This window comes from Chelon labrosus (assembly GCF_963514085.1).
Source record: "Chelon labrosus genome assembly, chromosome: 16".
In the NCBI taxonomy this organism is placed as follows: domain Eukaryota; kingdom Metazoa; phylum Chordata; class Actinopteri; order Mugiliformes; family Mugilidae; genus Chelon; species Chelon labrosus.
The window spans coordinates 5870333-5889728 of record NC_140349.1 but is presented as its reverse complement, the minus strand read 5'-3'; the positions used below and the strand labels follow the sequence as shown (position 1 = coordinate 5889728).

The 19396-nt window shown below is 41.8% G+C and overlaps 2 protein-coding genes across 2 annotated transcripts in view; both read left to right on the top strand.

Annotated features, from left to right (window-relative positions):
- pkhd1l1.1 (PKHD1 like 1, tandem duplicate 1) overlaps window positions 1-8930 on the top strand; it is a gene marked incomplete at its 5' end in the record, with an annotated part of 41208 nt that extends 32278 nt beyond the window's left edge. The window contains 19 exons of the mRNA XM_084563433.1: window positions 159-332; window positions 751-854; window positions 1263-1389; window positions 1475-1596; window positions 1675-1765; window positions 1868-2016; window positions 2967-3089; window positions 3187-3298; window positions 3392-3508; window positions 3602-3767; window positions 4187-4419; window positions 4592-4756; window positions 4849-5006; window positions 5820-5955; window positions 6323-6667; window positions 6737-6888; window positions 6975-7121; window positions 7918-8071; window positions 8245-8930. Coding sequence (XP_084419559.1) covers window positions 159-332; window positions 751-854; window positions 1263-1389; window positions 1475-1596; window positions 1675-1765; window positions 1868-2016; window positions 2967-3089; window positions 3187-3298; window positions 3392-3508; window positions 3602-3767; window positions 4187-4419; window positions 4592-4756; window positions 4849-5006; window positions 5820-5955; window positions 6323-6667; window positions 6737-6888; window positions 6975-7121; window positions 7918-8071; window positions 8245-8492 — 3023 coding nt within the window. The 3' untranslated portion in view covers window positions 8493-8930. The remainder of the gene's footprint in view (window positions 1-158; window positions 333-750; window positions 855-1262; window positions 1390-1474; window positions 1597-1674; window positions 1766-1867; window positions 2017-2966; window positions 3090-3186; window positions 3299-3391; window positions 3509-3601; window positions 3768-4186; window positions 4420-4591; window positions 4757-4848; window positions 5007-5819; window positions 5956-6322; window positions 6668-6736; window positions 6889-6974; window positions 7122-7917; window positions 8072-8244) is intronic.
- A 717-nt stretch (window positions 8931-9647) lies between these two features.
- gdf6b (growth differentiation factor 6b) lies at window positions 9648-11072 on the top strand (the record flags this gene model as incomplete). The annotated part of the gene is made up of 2 exons (XM_084564008.1): window positions 9648-9996; window positions 10180-11072. 2 exons carry the CDS (start codon window positions 9648-9650, stop codon window positions 11070-11072), a joined length of 1242 nt encoding a protein of 413 aa, XP_084420134.1.
- Between the last annotated feature and the right edge of the window lie 8324 nt (window positions 11073-19396).

Genomic DNA, 19396 nt, shown 5'->3' with positions numbered 1-19396 from the left:
TGACTCAGTAGTTGATGAAATCATTTTTTTAGGATGGATCAAAGTGGAACATTTTAAAAACCCAAATTCTGGTTGTGAAACAGATTTTAAGAAGATTAGTATAACCTCAACAATCCAAACTGTCGTCTCAGCCTAAACCTTTTTTCCCGTGTCCTCAGGTGAGACTCACTCTGTGCCAGGTACGTCTCTCTCCTACACGCTGGCCGCTGATGTTGGCCTCCTGACCAGAAACATCAAGATCACGGGTGAGGAGTATCCAGATATGATGGCGGAGTCGTTCGGAGCCAGGCTGCTGGTCGGCGCCTACTCCTGGGCAGGAATCGACTACAAAGGTGAGTGTAGCTTCTTTAACTGAGCGACTTTAACGTGATTTCATGAGCTGCTTTTAACATTTGGGACGTTTTATTTTGAAAGCCCACCTTTGTTCAGTCTATACTTAGTGTAAGTAGTCATGGGCTTTTATTTTGAAAATACAGCATACTTGAACACATCCATTGACCCTCCCTTTGGTCTCTGATGGGACCTTTATGGAAACTATTGTCTCTGCCCCATTGATTGTAATGGCTTAGCAATTTGGTGCTTTTATTTTGAAAAGTTGGCGAAAAGTTGGTCTGTTTCACTCAATGAGGCATTGGCACATACAATAAGATGACACACAATCCTCAGGCTCAGTGGAAGACGTATTTACACCAGTCATGATGACGTCTCTGAGACTTTCCTTCGTCATAGTTTGATGTTTTCTCCCTGAAGGCAAAGCTCAGATCAGGAACGTGGAGTTCTTCCACTCTGGTCAGGAGGGATGGACCGACTCCACCGACCCACGCTACTCTGTGGCCTTCGTCAACCTGGGACAGGTACGGCAACACACACACATACACGTTAAAAACCTAAAGATTACAAGTCTGCATGAACATTAAAGCAAACTGGGATGTTTAATCCATGGCCACTTAAAATGTATTCACACAAACTGTTTTGGATTATAACTAAAATTATATGTTGGAATATGAAATTAAATACGTGAATATTCAGTGTGTGATGGTGCACGTAATACAAGAGCTTTGACTCACACATTAATATATTTTTTTATAGATTTCTACAGAAATTACATCACAAAGCAAAAACATGTTGACATAATTTTCTTTTTCGGGATTAAACTAAATTAAAGAAAATGTCAGTAATCCTGTGAGTAGCTCCTGTCTAGGCTTGTCTCTCTGTTAAATATTTAATATATAAAACTAATATTGTTTTGTTCCTGTTGAAAGGTCTCAGAGGAGGAGTCCTACCTCCAGGGCTGCGCTTTCCACGACGGCTTCTCTCCGGCCATCGGCGTGTTCGGGACCGAAGGACTGAACGTTGACGACAACATCGTGCACCACACTGTGGGAGAAGGTAAACGCTGCGTCGACGAGTTCACTGCATGTTACAAAAAAAAAGAAAATACAATTTTTTTGACCAAGTGCGCGTGTGTTTGCAGGGATCCGGATCTGGGGCGATAAGATAACGGTGAGGAGGAACCTGGTGATGATGACGCTGTGGCCGGGATCGTACCAGGACAGAGAGGAGTCCTTCAACTACGACTGGAACGCTGCCATCGAGGTTTGTCTTCTTAAAATACACAATAAAGCTTAAATATGTGTGTGTTCAGACATTTATGACCTAGGCTGTGTGTGTTAGGTCAACGAGGGGACAAATGTCGTGCTGCAGCACAACATCGTGGCCGGATATGAGAGAGTGGCGTATCGTATCGACGGTGAACCGTGCCCAGGTAACGTGAATATAAAATATAAAGTCTGTCTAGCTGCAGGTCACATACAGGTGGAACAGTTTTAAGCAATTTTCCATCGTCGTGCAACCTCTGCTCATGCAGGTGCTTTGAATGAAAATGAGGCGTGGACTGAGAACGAGGCTCACGGCGGTCTGTACGGCGTCTACATGAACAAAGACGGTCTGCCCGGCTGCAGCTTCATCCGGGGTTTCTTCATCTGGAGGAACTTTGACTACGCCATCTACTTCCAGGTGTGAAAACCAAACTGCTTCTGTTTATGGCACCTTGATTTATGCCCTTAAGACTTAGACTTAAGACTTTATTGATCCACAGGGAACAGTGCTTGGTCACAGTATCTCAGTTGCACAAAAAAAAACACTCTTGAGAAACGTGAGAAATAGGTGAAGATAAAAGATAAAGATAAAAATAAAATAATGAAATTAAATGAAATTGAATATGTAAAAATCTAGTAAAATAAAATAAAATAAAATTTAAAAAATTGTAAAATAAAATAATAGTAAAAATTTAGTAAAATAAAATATAAGTACAAATCTAGTAAAATAAAATGAAATAAAAGAAAAGTAAAACTTTAGTAAAATGAAATAAAATAAAAGTAAAAATTTAGTAAAATAAAATAAAATATAAGTACAAATCTAGTAAAATAAAATAAAATAAAATATAAATACAAATCTAGTAAAACAAAATGAAATAAAATAAAGTAAAAATTTAGTGAAATAAAATAAAATATAAGTAAAAATCTAGTGAAATAAAATAAAATAGTATAAGCAAAAAATGTACAAAACTGGCATATGTGCAAATGTACAAATGTGCAAATTTATATTATATGCATAGGAAGGATTAAAATGGTGCAAAATGTGCATTACAATAAAATAAATAACATGGAGTTATCTGTTAAAGCTGGGTCGTTGTACACCTTGACTGAGAACAGTATAAATATCGACTCTAAGACACTAGCAAGAAACTTTTTTAATCAGATTTAAACAATGAGATCATTTGTCTTTAGTTATTTTAACATTTATGTAATAAAATCAACAACTAAACTTTTATGAAATGGGTCTCCGGATTACTTAAATGAAGCAACTAAAGTTTAATCATATTCCACTCTTAACTGAGACAGATTGTTGAGAAAATAAAGACCTAATATTATGTGCGTTATTCAAATCTTTGCTTTCCGTCACAGACCGTCATGAGAATCATTGTTTCCAACGTGACTCTGGTGGATAACGGGATGGGCATCATGCCGCTCATCTACGCTCCTCCCTCTGTCACCCACGCGTACGCCGATAAAACTCTAGAATTTGAGGTGAGATGGTTTATTTGGATTCTAGTTGCTGTTCAATAAGGTTATTTTTTTATTATTTATATTTATATTTTTATCATAATCCTCCTCTTTTTCCCAGAATGCCTTGATTGTTGGCAGCAGCCCCAACTTCAACTGTTCAGACACGCTGCCCAAAAGTGACTTCAACATGGCCATCAGCTCCAGTCATAGAGCTCCCAGACCTCGCAACGGTGACGTTCAGCTTCTCTGATAAACCTGAAGATTTAACTTGTTTTTGGATTTGATTTAAGACAAATAACTGGCTCTGTTTTCACTCTGTACAGGAGGCAGATCTGGAATCTCCTGGCCAAACTTTGCATCTGGACACAACACCGCTCCGATGAAGCCCCATCATCTGAACATGAACTACAATGCCATCAAAGGGCTGATGAAAGTCACAGGTGGGCTCAGACTTTCTGGGACCAAAAAAAATGTTATTTTCGATCTCTGCCGACGTGTTTTCTTAGTCCTCGGTTCTCTTGCTCCCTTTCTAGACACGACATTCGTCAACTTCCAAGACGTCTGCTCTGGGGAGACCAACTTCATGTTCATCACCAACCCGCTGAACGAGGACCTGCACCACCCTCTGCAGGTGTCAGGAATAAAGATGGTTGACAGCACAGAGGCGGCTAAAGTTTTCATTCACAGGGCCGATGTGGGGTAGGTTGAGTCTGGAGAACCTGTGATTGCATTCTATTTGCATCAGACATTTCTAGAGCAAAATAGATGTTAGCATTAAAAGTTTGCTGCCCCTGCACGTGTATTTTTATGCATGGACTGTATATAAATATGGACAATGCGTCCCCACTTCCTTGCATTGGCCAAACTGACGCTATTTTCGTCTAGTTAATACTTTGTTCTGCTCTACCTCCACCAGGTACAAGGAAATGTACCTGGTGCATCCTTAAAAAATTTTATTTGTTGTGTGCTTTCGTGTTTTGATTTTGCCCAAGTCCCACCCACTAACATGGAGGGGGTGGAGCTTATGACCTATACTGCGACCAGCCACCAGGGGGAGCTCTACTTGCTTTGGCTTCAGCCTTCCACAGTCTTTGAACTTTATTGTGTTTGCGCCTCAGTAAAGCGAACCCATCTGACTGTGTGGACATGGACTGCGATGGCAAGAAGAAGACCATGCTGAAGGACCTGGACGGGTCGTTCCTGGGTGCGGTGGGAGCTGTGGTGCCGCAGTCCGAGTACGAGTGGGGAGGAGATGCCAGGAGGGGGGTTGGCGACTATCGCATCCCCAAAGTCATGCTCACCGCCCTCAATGGGAGCAGAATCCCCGTGAACCAGATCGCTCCACACAAAGGTAACCACACCAAAAATTAACGTAGCTGTCGAAAGGGCAGAAATATGAATGATTTTAGGTCTGCATCCTTAATCCTTTTATTAGATTAATTTAGAAAACTTATTTTTCTTCTAATGTAGGCTCGAGTGATTTAGTATATCAGTAAACTGATTTCCTTAAATGCTGCGTTCAGGTGTGATCAGGAAAAACTGCACCTACGTGAGTTCCTGGCAGAGCTACAAGTGCTTCGATCTGAACTACAGGATGCTGGTGATCGAGAGTCTGGACTCCGACACTGAGACCAGACGTCTGTCCCCCGTCACTGTGCTCGGAGACGGCTTTGTGGATCTGATCAACGGTAGAGGACGAGATTATTGTTTTGCTCTGAGCTTTCAGTTAAAACAAAAATGAGCAATTAGTAATTATTCAGTTGCGCGTCTCTGTGTCCAGGTCCTCAGGATCACGGCTGGTGCGCTGGCTACACATGCCAGAAGAGAGTGTCCCTCTTCCACAGCATCGTGGCCACCGGTCACTCCTTCGACGTCTACTTCTCCAGCGTCAGCCCGCAGAAACTTCGCCTCATGATGCTCAATGCTGCACCATCTGAGGTCGGTGCATAGTTTAAAAAAAAAACACACCTTGTTGTTTTTAATGACATAAACGTGATGAATTGCTGGTTCAGGATGTCTTTTACTTCCCAAAACCTTCTAAATAAAATAGTGCTAAGCTATCGTATATTTTTGTCACGTGCTCAAAAAGCTTGGATATATATTCAATGAGGCTTAGCATGATGCAGTTGACTTCTTGTTAATGCACTCTAAAGTGGTTAAATCACTGGCCCACCTTGGACACGATAAGCTGGGCTAGTCACTAGCATCCCCAGACTAGTGGCTAGCGTTGCTAGGCTAAGCATGTCTTCGTATTGCATCATTATTTTAACATTTAGGTGCGGTAACCTACGTACGTAGCCTACGTAGGTGTGAGCCATTGAAAATTGCAGAAAAAGAAAAAACCAAAGGCGAAGAAGAAGAAGAAGAAGAAAAATCAATAGGGATCCTGCAACTTCATTTGCATGGACCCCTAAAAATCAAAACCTTCAAAAAAAAACTCAAGAACATAACAGGACAAGACTAGAGCTTGAAAACACAGGGAACACAGAGAAACAGTAGAAAACAGTATGACACGACAGAGGACAAAGGGAAAGGCAGGACTATATATATACACAAGGGCAGAGGAGACACAGGTGAAAACAATCAGGGCGGGGCAGACAATTACACAGGTGGGAAATCACAGGACAGGAAGAAGGCAAGACAGGAAACAAGGAAAAACTTAACAAAATAAAACAGGAAACTCAAAAACATGAAACATGAACGAAGCTCAAACTTTTTAATTAAGCATCTTCTTGTTTTGAATCTCTGCAGGGCGTCGTGGTGTCAGTGTTTTACTCCAAGCCTCAGCGGCTGGACGTGTACGTTGACAACACCCTGATCCCTCCGACGAATGCCGAGTGGAACGCCGATCGAACCGACTACACCCTGAAGAAGCCGCTGTATGCAGGTAATAAGGGTGCAACGTCTGAATCATCATGTGATTGAGTGAGGATCGTTGTCCCACTTTTCACAGTAGTAGTAGTTTTGTCCATATGCAGTATAAGAAGCAATAAGTTCCTTACAATTATATTGTTATCCCATGCATTTTTGAGATATTTATCATTTATTTTAGTCATTTAAAATGCGTCCTGTGCTTTTGTTTCTAGTCTTTATGCTCTTTATAAAGCTAAAGACACAAGAGTAGATCAGTCTCCACATCCAACTGAGAAAAAGATGTTAAAATATTCTTTTAATGGTTTTATATATGATAATAATAATGTTTATTTCTGTATTTCTTGGATCCAGTGTATCACGTCATATTTCCTGTTTCCCAGGTCAGTACGTGCCTCGGCCGAACGCCACCGACGGCACCAACTTCTTCGACCAGGACTACAAGATGCTGAACGTCGTGGTGAGAGGCTCCCAGCCGGTGGAGATCCGAACCGCCCCGGTTCTCATCATCGCCTTCGACATGCCCGCCATGACCGAGGACGAGTTCTTTGGCGAGAACCTGATCCAGAACCTCGCCACGTTCCTCAAAGTTCCCCCCGAGATGATCCGCATCACCAAGATCGTCAGGGAGGACGGAGGCGCGCGGCGCAGGAGGAGGTCCACGGGCATGACGGTGGAGGTGGAGATCAAGAAGCCTCCGGTTCAGCAAACCACCAACAGCACCAGCAGTGAGTGCGGAGAGGATGAGGCTGAGACGTTGCTGTAAATGTCAGATAACCAATCCTCTGTCTTTTCAGATGAGGAGGACTTTGAGTTGTTGCAGAACATCGCTGATGATCTGGGTCAGGCTGCTGTCTCTGGAAACCTCAGCCAGTCCATCGGCTTTAACGTCTCCTCCATGGGCATCATCCCGCCTCCCCCTTCGGCCTCAGACCCCAGCTGGAAGGAGGTGAGCCGGAGCTGTTTTTAAACGACGGTAAAAGAAGAAGAAGAAGGGCTCGGCTGAATTTACACTATTTCTGCTTTAAATTGCAGTCTGCGACGGAGGAAGTGACGAGAGAGGAACCCGAGCCGAACTACGTGTCCAGCGTGGCCAGAATTGTGCTGATGGTGGAGCCGATAGCCGGGGAGTACGTGGGTCCTCTCTACCAGCAGCCAAGTCTGATGGCTGTGGACGAACAGGTGAGGCAGCGATACGTCTCCAAATGCAACTACTGATTGGTTTTAGGGACAGTTAGGACACATTTGGGGTGAAATTAGTGGATTATTGGATAACCTTGCTTCCAAAACAGTTCACTAATGCTTTTATGCTTTTATTCTGAAGGATTTTTACACTACAGGCCTATATTACTACTACTACTACTATAATTTATTTATCTAGTATATGTTTTTTGCTTTTTTAAAAGAGGTCTAATTGAACTTTACTGCACTTCACTTGTATTTCTTGATTTATCTGTGCTGTTTTTATGCTTTTAATGATGAACTTTTAATTGTATGTGTTGCAATATACCTGAATTTCTTTGTTGGTTGTCATTGTGCATAGACTACTGTGAGTATTTTGCAGTCTGGAAAGAAAGTTTTCTAATCTTTAAGAAATCAAAATATTCTTCTTTTTGTTTTTTAATTTCTCTTCACCCTGTAGGCATATCTCGTTCTCAACTAAACTATTATTCATGCAGAAGTTTGTTTGCATTTTAGAGTTAACGTAGAGTGGTTTAGAGCAAAAGCAGGAAGAATTAAAGTGTTGAAAAGTAAAAGGCACAGTGTGGAAAGCAGGTGCAGCGTTAGATGATTTTCCATTGAACAGAGCGGTGGATCAGATACGGTGGCAGTCTGGTTTAAGACCACAGATTCACTTTAAGATGCATGGCTGCTTTCTATATTTACCCCAATAAAAGAGTTAAAACACTCTTGAAACGGGCCGAATGTGAGGTTATGTGAGTTTGCGCTGTTTATTAACTGTGCTGTGGGTCTGCAGGGCAACTGCGTCTCGGTGGGAGTGACGACTCTCACGGTCACGGCCAGTCTGAAGGACTCCAGTGGAAGCGCCGTCGGTGGACTGGATGGAAACACCACCATCCGCTTCAGCTCCTGCTGGGCCAACTTCACCAGCCTGTCTCTTCTCAACAGCGGTACGGCCTCGTTTCATTCACCAGCACTTAAAAACTAAGCCACGGCCCTCTCTCTCCCTCTCATTACCTTCCTGTCTCTACCTTCTACTAAATAACAGATAAACAACCATAAACTCAACAGGTCTTGTAGCGTCCCTCCTCAATAACTCCTCCTCCTCTTCCTCTTCCTGCAGGCGAGAACCTGACGATGGTCTTCGCTCTGAACGACTGGGGCGCCGAGTCGAGGGCCTTCTCCGTCAAGAACGCTCCCACCCTCTCGCCCACGACGGCCAACGCCACCGAGCCGATAACCCCGACCCCGACCCCCACCTCCGACGACAGCATCTTCAGCTCCGGCAGCGCGGTGTCTGCTGGCAGCCTGTGCGTGGTCAGCGTCATCTACGCCGTGGCGTGCTGCTCGGAGAGCGTCCCCATATGTTAGAGCGGATACCTCAGCTACACGGGCTTTATGAAGGATACCTCAGCTTATATTAGCTTTGACTTGAAAAGCCAAAACATAGAAGTTTTGGAATGTTTTAAGCACACGTTTTTCTTTTTTTCTGGGTCTTTTTTTGTTTTTTTGGTGGCAGATCCACATACAGACTCCGTCCATATTTAACAGGTGCAATAGTGAGTGAGCTTCAATCTGAAGGAAAAGCTGATGAATGAATGAAGTTTGGTTATTGTTATGAAATGAAAAACACTTTAATTATAGTTTGAAACTGGGTTCTCTTCTTTTTCACAGGTTTAACACATCTTTAATGTCTAAGGTGGAGTAAAAGCAACTTATATTCACTTTTGAAGAACTCTGCAAAGAAAAACAATGAAGTCTTGAATGTTTTAAACACGGGATGGGTTTTTTCTGTTTCTTTACGTGATGACAGATATTTAACGGTGAGCTGAAACTGAATTCTCTTTTCAATAAATTCTATTTTTCACGGTTGAACGCGCCTCTACTGTGTCCGTGTGCTTCTTCATTAATCCAATTATTTTCCCAATCACAGTCTGAGGCTCTGTCCGTGGTGCTGAAGGACGCTGATTGGCTGCGTCCTTCATCTTGCGCATGCGTCTGTGCGTCACTAGAGGGCGTGAGAGTCCGCGGCAGCTCCACGGACGCACAGTTAGATTTAAACTCACTCTTTAAACACATTAAAACTTAGAAGAGTGTCTAAAGAATCTGTTTTTATTGTGTATGAGTATTTCTTTTTTGGGGGGGACAGAAAAAAAGAGCGTCATTGATTGCGCCAGAAGTTGACGCGCATCTTTTCACCTCACATCTGCCTCCCCCAGGAGGAGGGGAGGTGACAACCGACAGAAGAACAATTAGTTTTACAGCCTTAATTTGCGCCCTCCATTTAGCCTTTACGATAACAGTACAATGTGGGCGTGTCCTCGGGCCCCCCCTTCTTCTTTCTTTCTTTCTTTTCTTTTTTCTGTTTTTTTTACTTTGCACCGCCTGTCCTCCCTCAGCTGTGCGCACTTTGCGGAGCAGCCACTTGCTGCAGAGTGGATGCAGAGTTCAGCTCCGGCTCCCCCCGCTCCCCCTCCTTCCCCTCCACGGCCGCAGCTCAGACTCCGACTCCGAGAGCAGCAGAGGATGGATTTCTGTCACTTCGCTCTCCTGTGCGGGGCTCTTGCGTTTGTTTGGGAAATACCCGCTTTTCACGCTCTCGCTATTTTCCCTCCGGCTGCGCCCAAGGGCAGCGGCAAGGTGGCGAAGATTTACGACGGGCGAGAGGCGTCAAAGTACTTTAAGGAGTTTTACGCGCCACCCTCGCTGGACAGAATCATGAAAGCCACATCCAAAGACTCAGTGGAGCCTCATGACTACATGCTGTCTATTTATAAGACCTTCTCCACGGCAGAGAAGCTGGGACTCAACGCCAGTTTCTTTCGCTCTTCAAAAGCCGCAAACACTATTGCAAGTTTTGTGGACAATGGGCAAGGTACGTTGTTTGTGTGTGAGTGTGTGTGTAGGTATGACTAATTGAAGGCTCATGCTTTGTCTCCCGCATTAATTCATTGCAGACACTAGTGGATTTTTCCTGTCAGATTCCACATCTCTGTGGTATGTACATCATCTCCGTGAGAATGCCTCTGACCCCGCCGTTTCTTAATGCTTTCCACAGATGACCTCCCACTCTCCCCTCTGAAGAGACAGCAGTATCTGTTCGACGTCTCAACCCTCTCCGAAAAAGCGGAGGTGCTGGGAGCCGAGCTCAGGATATACACCAAAGTGTCTGGGAATTTCAGGATATCGGAAACAGAGCCCGTCGACATTCAGCTCCTCTCCTGCCACGACCGGCAGCTGCTCGACTCCAAGACACTGGACCTGCAGGATTCCCACAGGCCGAAGTGGGAGGTGTTGGACGTGTGGGAAATATTCAAAGAGCGCCAGCACCTGAGCCAAGGGAAGCACTTCTGCCTGGAGCTCAGGGCCATGCTGGACAACCCCGAGAGGGAGCTGGACCTGCACCTCCTGGGCCTGCACCGGCACGGCAGGCCTCAGCAGAAGAAAGCCATCTTAGTAGTGTTCACCAGATCTAAGAAGAGGCAGACGCTCTTCAGCGAGAGGAGAGAGGGGAGAGCGTTGCTGGGCCTTGAGAGGAAGGCCAAAGAGAGGGGCCCTGGCGCCAAAGCCAGCAGGAGACGCAGGACGGCCGCATCCAAAACCCGCCACGGGAAGAGACACGGCAAAAAGTCCAAATCTAGGTGCAGCAAGAAGCCGCTGCACGTCAACTTCAGAGATCTGGGCTGGGACGACTGGATCATCGCCCCTCTGGACTACGAGGCGTACCACTGCGAGGGCGTGTGCGACTTCCCCCTGCGCTCCCACCTGGAGCCCACCAACCACGCCATCATCCAGACTCTGATGAATTCAATGAACCCCAGCAACATGCCGCCCAGCTGCTGCGCCCCGTCCAAGCTCAGCCCCATCAGCATCCTCTACATCGACTCAGGAAACAATGTGGTCTACAAACAGTACGAGGACATGGTGGTGGAGTCCTGCGGCTGCAGGTAGTGGACCTACCTGACCTCTCCTCCACCGGCCTCTCCGGTCAGCTGGGATCGAACTGTGTCACAGTCTGTGTGGTGACAAGGAGAACTTTAAATAGCAGGATGGAGACTTAAAAATCATTCATGCGTAATACCTCAAACATTTGTTATTTTTATTATTTTCTCTGTTGCTTTCCGTCTCGAGGGAAATCCGCCTTAAAATCTACACTCATGAACGTCACCTGTAAATCTCTTCTACGTCAAAAATTCTCCGAAGAATAGCTGAGGGTTTTCTTACCACACATGCTAAAATTTGAAGCAGCAGCCAGTTAGCATAGCTTAGCATAAAGACTGGAAAGAAGGAGGAAAGAGCTAGCCTAGGTCTCTGCATCTATAACCACACAAGTACCACACAAACTCTCGCTGGATTAAACCAACGATTCACCATTTAACTTATTAGTAAGCGTCGCGTGAACGCCAAAGGTCACAAGATATTCAAAACAAGCTAAAAACAAGGTCAACTGGGCTCGTAGAGTTTCCTGAAGAAGCCGCTTGGATGAAACGTCTTCGAGACAGTTCAGTTGACCTCGTTTCAGCCTTTTTTTAATATTTATATATATATATATATAAATGATAACCTGGGAGACTGAGAACCTTCTCAAACCAAACCAAACAACGAAGCAACGAACCAAACCATCTAAATAGTTGGAAGTGTTGCTCAATCGCTTGTTGTCATTCTATTTAAATCATGTGAAATAAACACATATGACTGGATGATAGATAGATAGATAGATAGATAGATAGATAGATAGATAGATAGATAAAATAATTGAATATTAAAAATTAAACTGCAATGAAATGAAATGAATTCACAATCAAACAACCATGTGCAAAATGTGGCAGTAACAATAAATCCAGTCCGGTGTCACCTCTCACACACAGATGAGGAGTTGCACAGACTGATGGCTTGAGGCAGGAAAGATTTCCTATAGCTTCCCTTGAGGCAACAAAGTTGTCTGAGCCTTTTTGGAGAAGTTGCTCCGGTTGCTCTGTGTCTATTATCCGGTGGAGAGGTCGGTCAGGGTTATCCGGGACTGATGACAGTTTGTTCGGTGTCCTCCTCTCCACCACTGTCTCCTCTCTGCAGCCAGAGAGCTTTCATTTGTAGCTGCACCAACCCGTCAATCTGTAGCTTGATATCGCTTCAAAATGAACCTGACTTGTTGCTAGTTAGTAGAAAAACAAAGCTAAGACAAACGCAACCGGACTGTCTGAGGTTTCCTGAAAGTTCCCTTTGCTTTAGTTTGTTCTTTAGACGCTTTACGATGACCCGACAACTCAAAATCATCAGACATTTTGTTTTAGCAACAAGCCATTATCAATAGTTTAATAGTTTGTGACACGCTATAAATCAAAGTTGAGCTGGCATCAACTTTCTCCTGTGACACGGTGGAACACCAACCGGTCATATGTGTTTCACGCTTATTTAACTTTTAAAAACAATGACAACGTCCAACAATCACAACGAGCCCTTGAGCAACACTTCGACGCCTTCTCGCTGACTAGTGGAGCTGAACACACTTGTTTTGTCTGGCGCTTAGTTTGTGAACACATCATTAGAGCGGCTGGTGGACTGTTTCCCTGCTTTGGCCTTAGCTAGGTTAGCTGTGTGCACTGTTTCCAGTGTGTCATGCTAAACTTGCTGCCTGCATCCTGTGTTCTTAATCAACTGTACAGACGGCTATCCTCCTCATCTAACTGAGATACTCCCCAATATCAGAGCAAAAAAATGACAGAATCATTTTCATCTTAACCTTTTGCCACCAGCTGTTCTTCTCATGGGACACGAACGCAGTGCACGACGTTTGATGGATGGCTCGTACTAAGAATAAATACGTGCAATCCAGGCCTCTCTCTGCTTCTAAATCAGTCTGGCAGTCCGGCCGTGTGATAATATGTAAGAAAACGATTTCCAGTTTCAACGCAACAATCAAAGCGGGTCTGGTTGTTTTATTTTAGAACATTCCTCGACCCAACCAGAAGGATTGATTGCACCGTCTCGTTCGGCCTGTTTCTTCTATAAACCAAATCATTAACTTCAGGTAAACATTTCCCCCCCCACCATTACAGAAACTTAAGCTTACAGCGCTTGACATGGCCTATGACTCAGGGAAAGTCTTCGAGTGCTGGAGAGAAAGTTACGACTGCAGATTAAACCATTTCCACCAAAAAACGCTGACCGGCTTTACGTCCGTTTGACGACACACACACACACACACACACACGGTAATTTAGTCTGTAATGCACTGATGTTCAGAGGTACCACGTGTAAATATTTGATGTGGAAATAATAATTTATGTTATGTGAATAAGTTATTGCATTTATATTGTCCGCTTTGTTCTCTTACAACTTCCAGACGGCATGAGTCACACATCTGGATGTTCAGGTTTAAATAAACACACATGGGTCATGTTTTTGTAAAGAAATGTGACGGCCATGTTCTGCTCACAGACTGTGAAATATTAGATTACTATCAGTGCTCTTGATGTATGTATATATAAATATATATAAATAGGAAATAATTATCCACCAAAGAAAAGAAAACATTAGTTTTTGCTTGGTGAATTTATCTTCGGGCCGTTGTTTCAAAGATTAGCCGCACATTTTAACCTCTCATACGTTATGTTTTGCATTATTTACCTGAGTCCCTAAAATAATATATTATGTCGACTGATTCAGAGAGACGGAGGAATAATTCAGCGTCACGATACGTTTTATTTCTCTGGTATCCACATTATGAAGCAGCAGAAAATTAACGGATGATGTATTTTTCAGCGTAGAATAATCATTTTTATTTAACCGAATGACTCTATTCTTATAAAATGTACGAATGTGTAGAATAAGAGACGAATTAAAGTGTCTTTAGCTTATGTTACCTTGCTGGAGTGTGGAATTTTTTTTATCACTACTTTGACATTTTATTGGTATCATATATCTTTATTCTGTAGTCGGCCAGTAACAGCATCTATAAGGTGAATTTTAGGAGATTTCGATGCTTTAATTTATCAAAATGCTCAGTTAACAAACAGTCATCAAAAAAAAATAAAAATAAATAGAAAGAAAAGCCACAAAAAAGACATTTTTGTGGCTTTGTGTGATTTATTTAGCATTTCATCAAATAAACCTAACATGTCCAAGCTGCCAGTACCTTCAAAATTAAACCATTACAAACATATGTTATTAATATCATAAGACTTATTTAATAAATATTGAATTATTCAATTATAGTTATAACAATTAATACTGTAAACAAGTAGCAGTATAAGCAAAAATACATAAAAATCAGTAAAACCGAAAAGCTAAGGCAGGATTTGTCTTGATGCTAACTACTCAAAAAAATAACACATTCTACATTTGTAAAGAAACAGCTCATACTGTTTACATTTTAGAGGAAATATGCTTATTGTCCTTTGTAATGGAAGTAAGATATATTAGAAATATTGAGGCTACAGTCCTCACTGGCCATTAAATGTGAAGCTACAGCCAGCAGCTGGTTAGCCTAGCTTAGCCTAGCATAAAGACAGGGAACGAGGGGTTAGCTTTGCTAACCTGCTGCAAGTTTGAAACTAAAACACACTAAATAACATCACCAAATCTTTTCTCTTTTTTTATGTAAATACAAAAACTAAACAACAAAAAAGCAGCAATTATATGTCAAGTTAGTAGAGAACCAGAGGAGTGTACAGGAAGTTGTTTTAGCTATCCCAGCTAAAACAAAAAGAAACAGACACAAACTGACAGACAAGTAAAACAACAGCCATTTTTATATTTCTATTTTTCTTTTATTTAAACAAACAATACATAATTTATTCATCCATGAGAGATGCTCTAATATTTTTGTACACATTTCCCAGGTTTCCTGTGTAGATGCTAAGCTAATAATATATAAATTAGCTTGGCATCATCAGTGCAGGGGGGTAGTCTTGTATTTACTGCTCACACAAATACAAATATATGAAACTATTTATTTAAGAGAAGGTAAGAAATAACAGTGCTTGTATTATGCCATCTCAAAGTGTTCATCAATAATCCTGACGGTAAGTTTTAACACTTTTTCTAATGGTTTCAGTTTAGTAATTTCAAAATTTATCGCAAACATTTCTGTCTGGGACAACAAAATATATCAGAGGATTTATTTACCAACATAAATGTTTGCAGAGAAAAAAAAAACTTTGAAGTGAAGTGAAATGATTATTTGATTAGACAACAGACATATTATCAGCTGGAAATAGCTGATGATAATAACTGATAATTATTTGTGTAGTTTTTAGAGTTAGTTTACCCGTTTTCTTTTATCGCACGCTTTACATATTATTTTTCTTATTTTTTACTGTTGGTCAGATTTTTTTTTTATTTTTTTTATATTTTCTGATATATTTTCTACATTAAAATTAAACAGTTACTAAATTAATTGTCAGATGTATTAATAATGAAAATAATTTCAGTTTCAACCATATCATTTTTTTATGACAGATTGTTTAATGGGTGTTAACTAATGAACGAGTTAGGGGGAAATAAAAACAAAAAATTAATTTTACAACAGATGTTTAGTTTGCAGTATAAACTTTTAGATTTTGGATCCGGCCCCAAGATGGAGGACCTGTCAGAGTTAATGATCTCCTTCAGGGGCGTAAGCGTACGACAAATTTGCAAATAATCAGATATGTAAACACGGAGCTTTTGGGGCAGTTGCCGGTTTTTGTGTGGTTGATTGTCCAACTTTGGATCCAGATGAGGAAGCGGAGCTGTACCTGCTGCCGATCAGGAACTTTGAGCAGATTGAGTGACAGCGTTGAAGGGTGAAAACAGGGTCAGCAGACAAGTGGAAAGAGCGCCATCTTCCATGGGTGGGCTGTGTCTCTGTGTGTGCTGGAGGTCAGTGTGTGACAAACAAATTGGCGTGCAGATGCAGTGACTGACCCTCCTTTAGTCTCGAGCCACACTAGGTCCCCTGCCTCTCAGACAATGGCGGTGGAGGATCTCAACATCAGATTAAGACTGGCTTTTCCTCGTGGGGTCAAAGGTCAAGTGGCCTATTGTCTCTGGAAGCTGCGGACATTAAACAACGTACACGTCCCCTTAGAAAAGGGCAGCAATCAAGAGGGGAGGCGGGAGGGTGAGGGGGAGGAATGTGTGCGATGCTCTCCGAGGGCCTCGCTGTCACTCCGCAAACAACAAGGTGAGATATAAAAAAGGGGCGGCGGGCTTGAAGCAGCTGCTCTGAGCAGCCAGACTGAACAAAAGGCTGGAATGTAGCGTCTCTATAGTTGCGTTCGGAGGCGTTTCTGCACTGTGTCTCGCTGTGGCAGATTTGCTGCGAGATGGAGCAAAATATTTGCCGGGAACACAAAGACGGGTGTAAATCGAGTGCAGGACTCAGCTGTTGTTATCAGGCGAGGGGGGGATAAGTGAGAACTCATGTTTTTCTGTTTTCTTGCTGCCTTTTCTGTGATGTTAAATGTTTCACACATGTCCAGAGTGCAGTCAAGAGGAAAAGAGAGCAAAGAAGGGATAAAGAGGACCGAGATCAGGAATAAGATCTTTCCTTAAAGTACAGAAAACAAGCATGTGTCGGAGTCCAAGAAATCTCAGACAATCAAAGCAGATGAAATGCTTTCCTCTGAAGTGTTTGCTTGATATTATTCCAACACGTGTCGACTTGTTTGCTTTTAGTCTAAAGCAAAAGTGATATCCAGTCACCTTGACCCCCGTGTTTGCTCTGGTAAATGCAGCCTGTTAGAGGCTTTAGAGTGGAAATCCTGTCTGTGGAGTCAGATGGCAGCGGACTTAAAGCCCTGACACATGAGGGAAGTGACTTCTGTTGGTTAAGTAAACTTCACTGATGTTTATTGGTCTTTGCTGCAGGTTTTCCTCTGATCCCAGCAGGCCTTGCTAGCAGCTCCATTATATCAAATCAATGCCTCAAGAGCATTTAAATTACTATACCTCAACCTAAATCATATCTTAACAGTAATATGTTGATAAGTTTTCATATAAATGCTGCTGAACTATCCAGAAATAACAGAATTTTATGTTGTTGGATTTAGATAGAAGTCTTAACTGACACAAACAACAGCAACATGCCAATTTCACATTAGATGGCATTTGTTGTTGTTGTTGTTTTGGTACTTTTTGCACTTGAAACATGTCCCTTCATGCATCTTTGCAGCAGCCCACGTATAATATATTGTGCATACCTCTAAATGTTCAATAATGTTCTTTTTGAATCGCGTCCACAAATGTTTAAAGCATGTCTTAACTGTATATGATGATATATTTTCATTTAAATACGTCTGAAATGTGTTTATAAAGTCCAGAAGAATCTGTTCTTTGTGTGGCTGGTTGTAGGTGTAATCTTACTTCACTGTCTTTACGGTAATCCTCATGAGATTTAAAGAGTGTTTCCCAATTTCCAGTTACAACATCTTTATTTAAAGCTTTTGGCAAAGACGTTGTATTATCTTCGAGTGTGTGTTGCAGATATTTTAAACACATATTTTAAATAAAACAATTACGTGTGTCTAAATGTAATCCCAGTTTGGCAGATCCAGAAACATTACATTTCTGTGGAGAACATGAAACGTGCAACAAAAAATACGACAAATACTCAGATAAGAGTGAAGTTTAAGAGAGGTCAGGTGACCTTTCAGACTCAGCGAAGAGGGATTATACAGGTGAGTGAGAAAACAAAGTGATGCAGGAGTAGGTAAGAGCAGCTCATTCCTACAGATTGGTGTCTTCTACGGGTCAGTGCTGCTGTTAAACAGTGTCTTCTCAAAAAAAAGAGACAGCCACTCAAGGTTTAAAAATATGGCAACACCTATAACAAACATACAGGATTTTGTTTAAATACAATGACAATACGATACAGCGCCATATGTTAGATTAAAATACAATATGATAAGATATGGCACAATGCAGTACCATACCATACCATACCATTATACAATATGATTAAATAGGATAAGATACAATACATGAATAGATTATATACAATATGATACAATAGAAAAAATACTGTGAGACGAGACACGATACGATTAGACATGATACAATATGATGCGATACAATACGATACGTCAGGTTAAAACCTGATAAAATAGGATAAGATACAATACTATGAATAAATTAGATACAATATGATACAATAGATAAGATACTGTGAGATGAAACATGATTCGATACCATACCATACGATACGATTATGCATGATACGATGCGGTGCGATACGATACGATTAGACATGATGCGATATGATACGATACGATACAATTAGACACGATATGATACGATACGATACAATACAATACGATACAATACGATACAATTAGATACGATACGATACATTACAATTAGACATGATACGATACAATACAATTAGACATGATACGATACAATTACATACGATACGATACGATACAATTAGACATGATACGATACAATTAGATACGATACGATACAATTAGACATGATACGTTACAATACGATACAATGCAATACATTATGAGATACGATACCATTAGACATGGTATGATACAATACGATACGAGATAAGATACAATGCGATTACCAAAAATGAGACAAGATAAGAAAAGATGGGATATAATGCAAAATATGTCCTCTTGTTGACCCCCCCAGTTGTTCTAATGGGAAATTGAAAAACAAATAGTTGTGCAAGTGGCCATCGGTCTCACTGCCATGCTGATGTTTACCAGGAAAAATGTCCCTACAGCTGGTTCGCACCTCCGTCCACAATCTGCTGTAATCTGCCTCAGCTGTGAGGAGTTACTCAGTCTCTGCTGTTTGCAGCATTTCTGGGACAACATCATCCATCAACACCACAATAAAGAATCTGATGATTTCTGTTTGGACGCCGGTGAATGCAAGTGTAATGAAATGTTTGCTATTTTGCAGCATGAAGAAACTGAAGACTCAGTTTTCACAGAGTGCACCTCCCATCAGCAGGAGGACTAACACCTGCGCTGAGATTTATCAGCTAGTGGAATCAATCAGTCCACCGCTTCCCTTGAGTGCGCCTGATCGTTTGCTTTAGAGTTTGTACTCACACATTTCTCCCTCACTAAAAATGTTGCTATGTTTATACTTGTATTTCCTTTGTGTTCAGTGCTGATTTAGTTAAAACTGTTCTCATCAGTATCAGGGGGATACTGATAACAAGATGACAATTACACATGAGATACGGCTACAGTACTTGAACAAAAATCCAGTTAAAATGTGTGATAATGATGAAATCTTATTTTTAACATTACTGTTTACTATTTAAATAT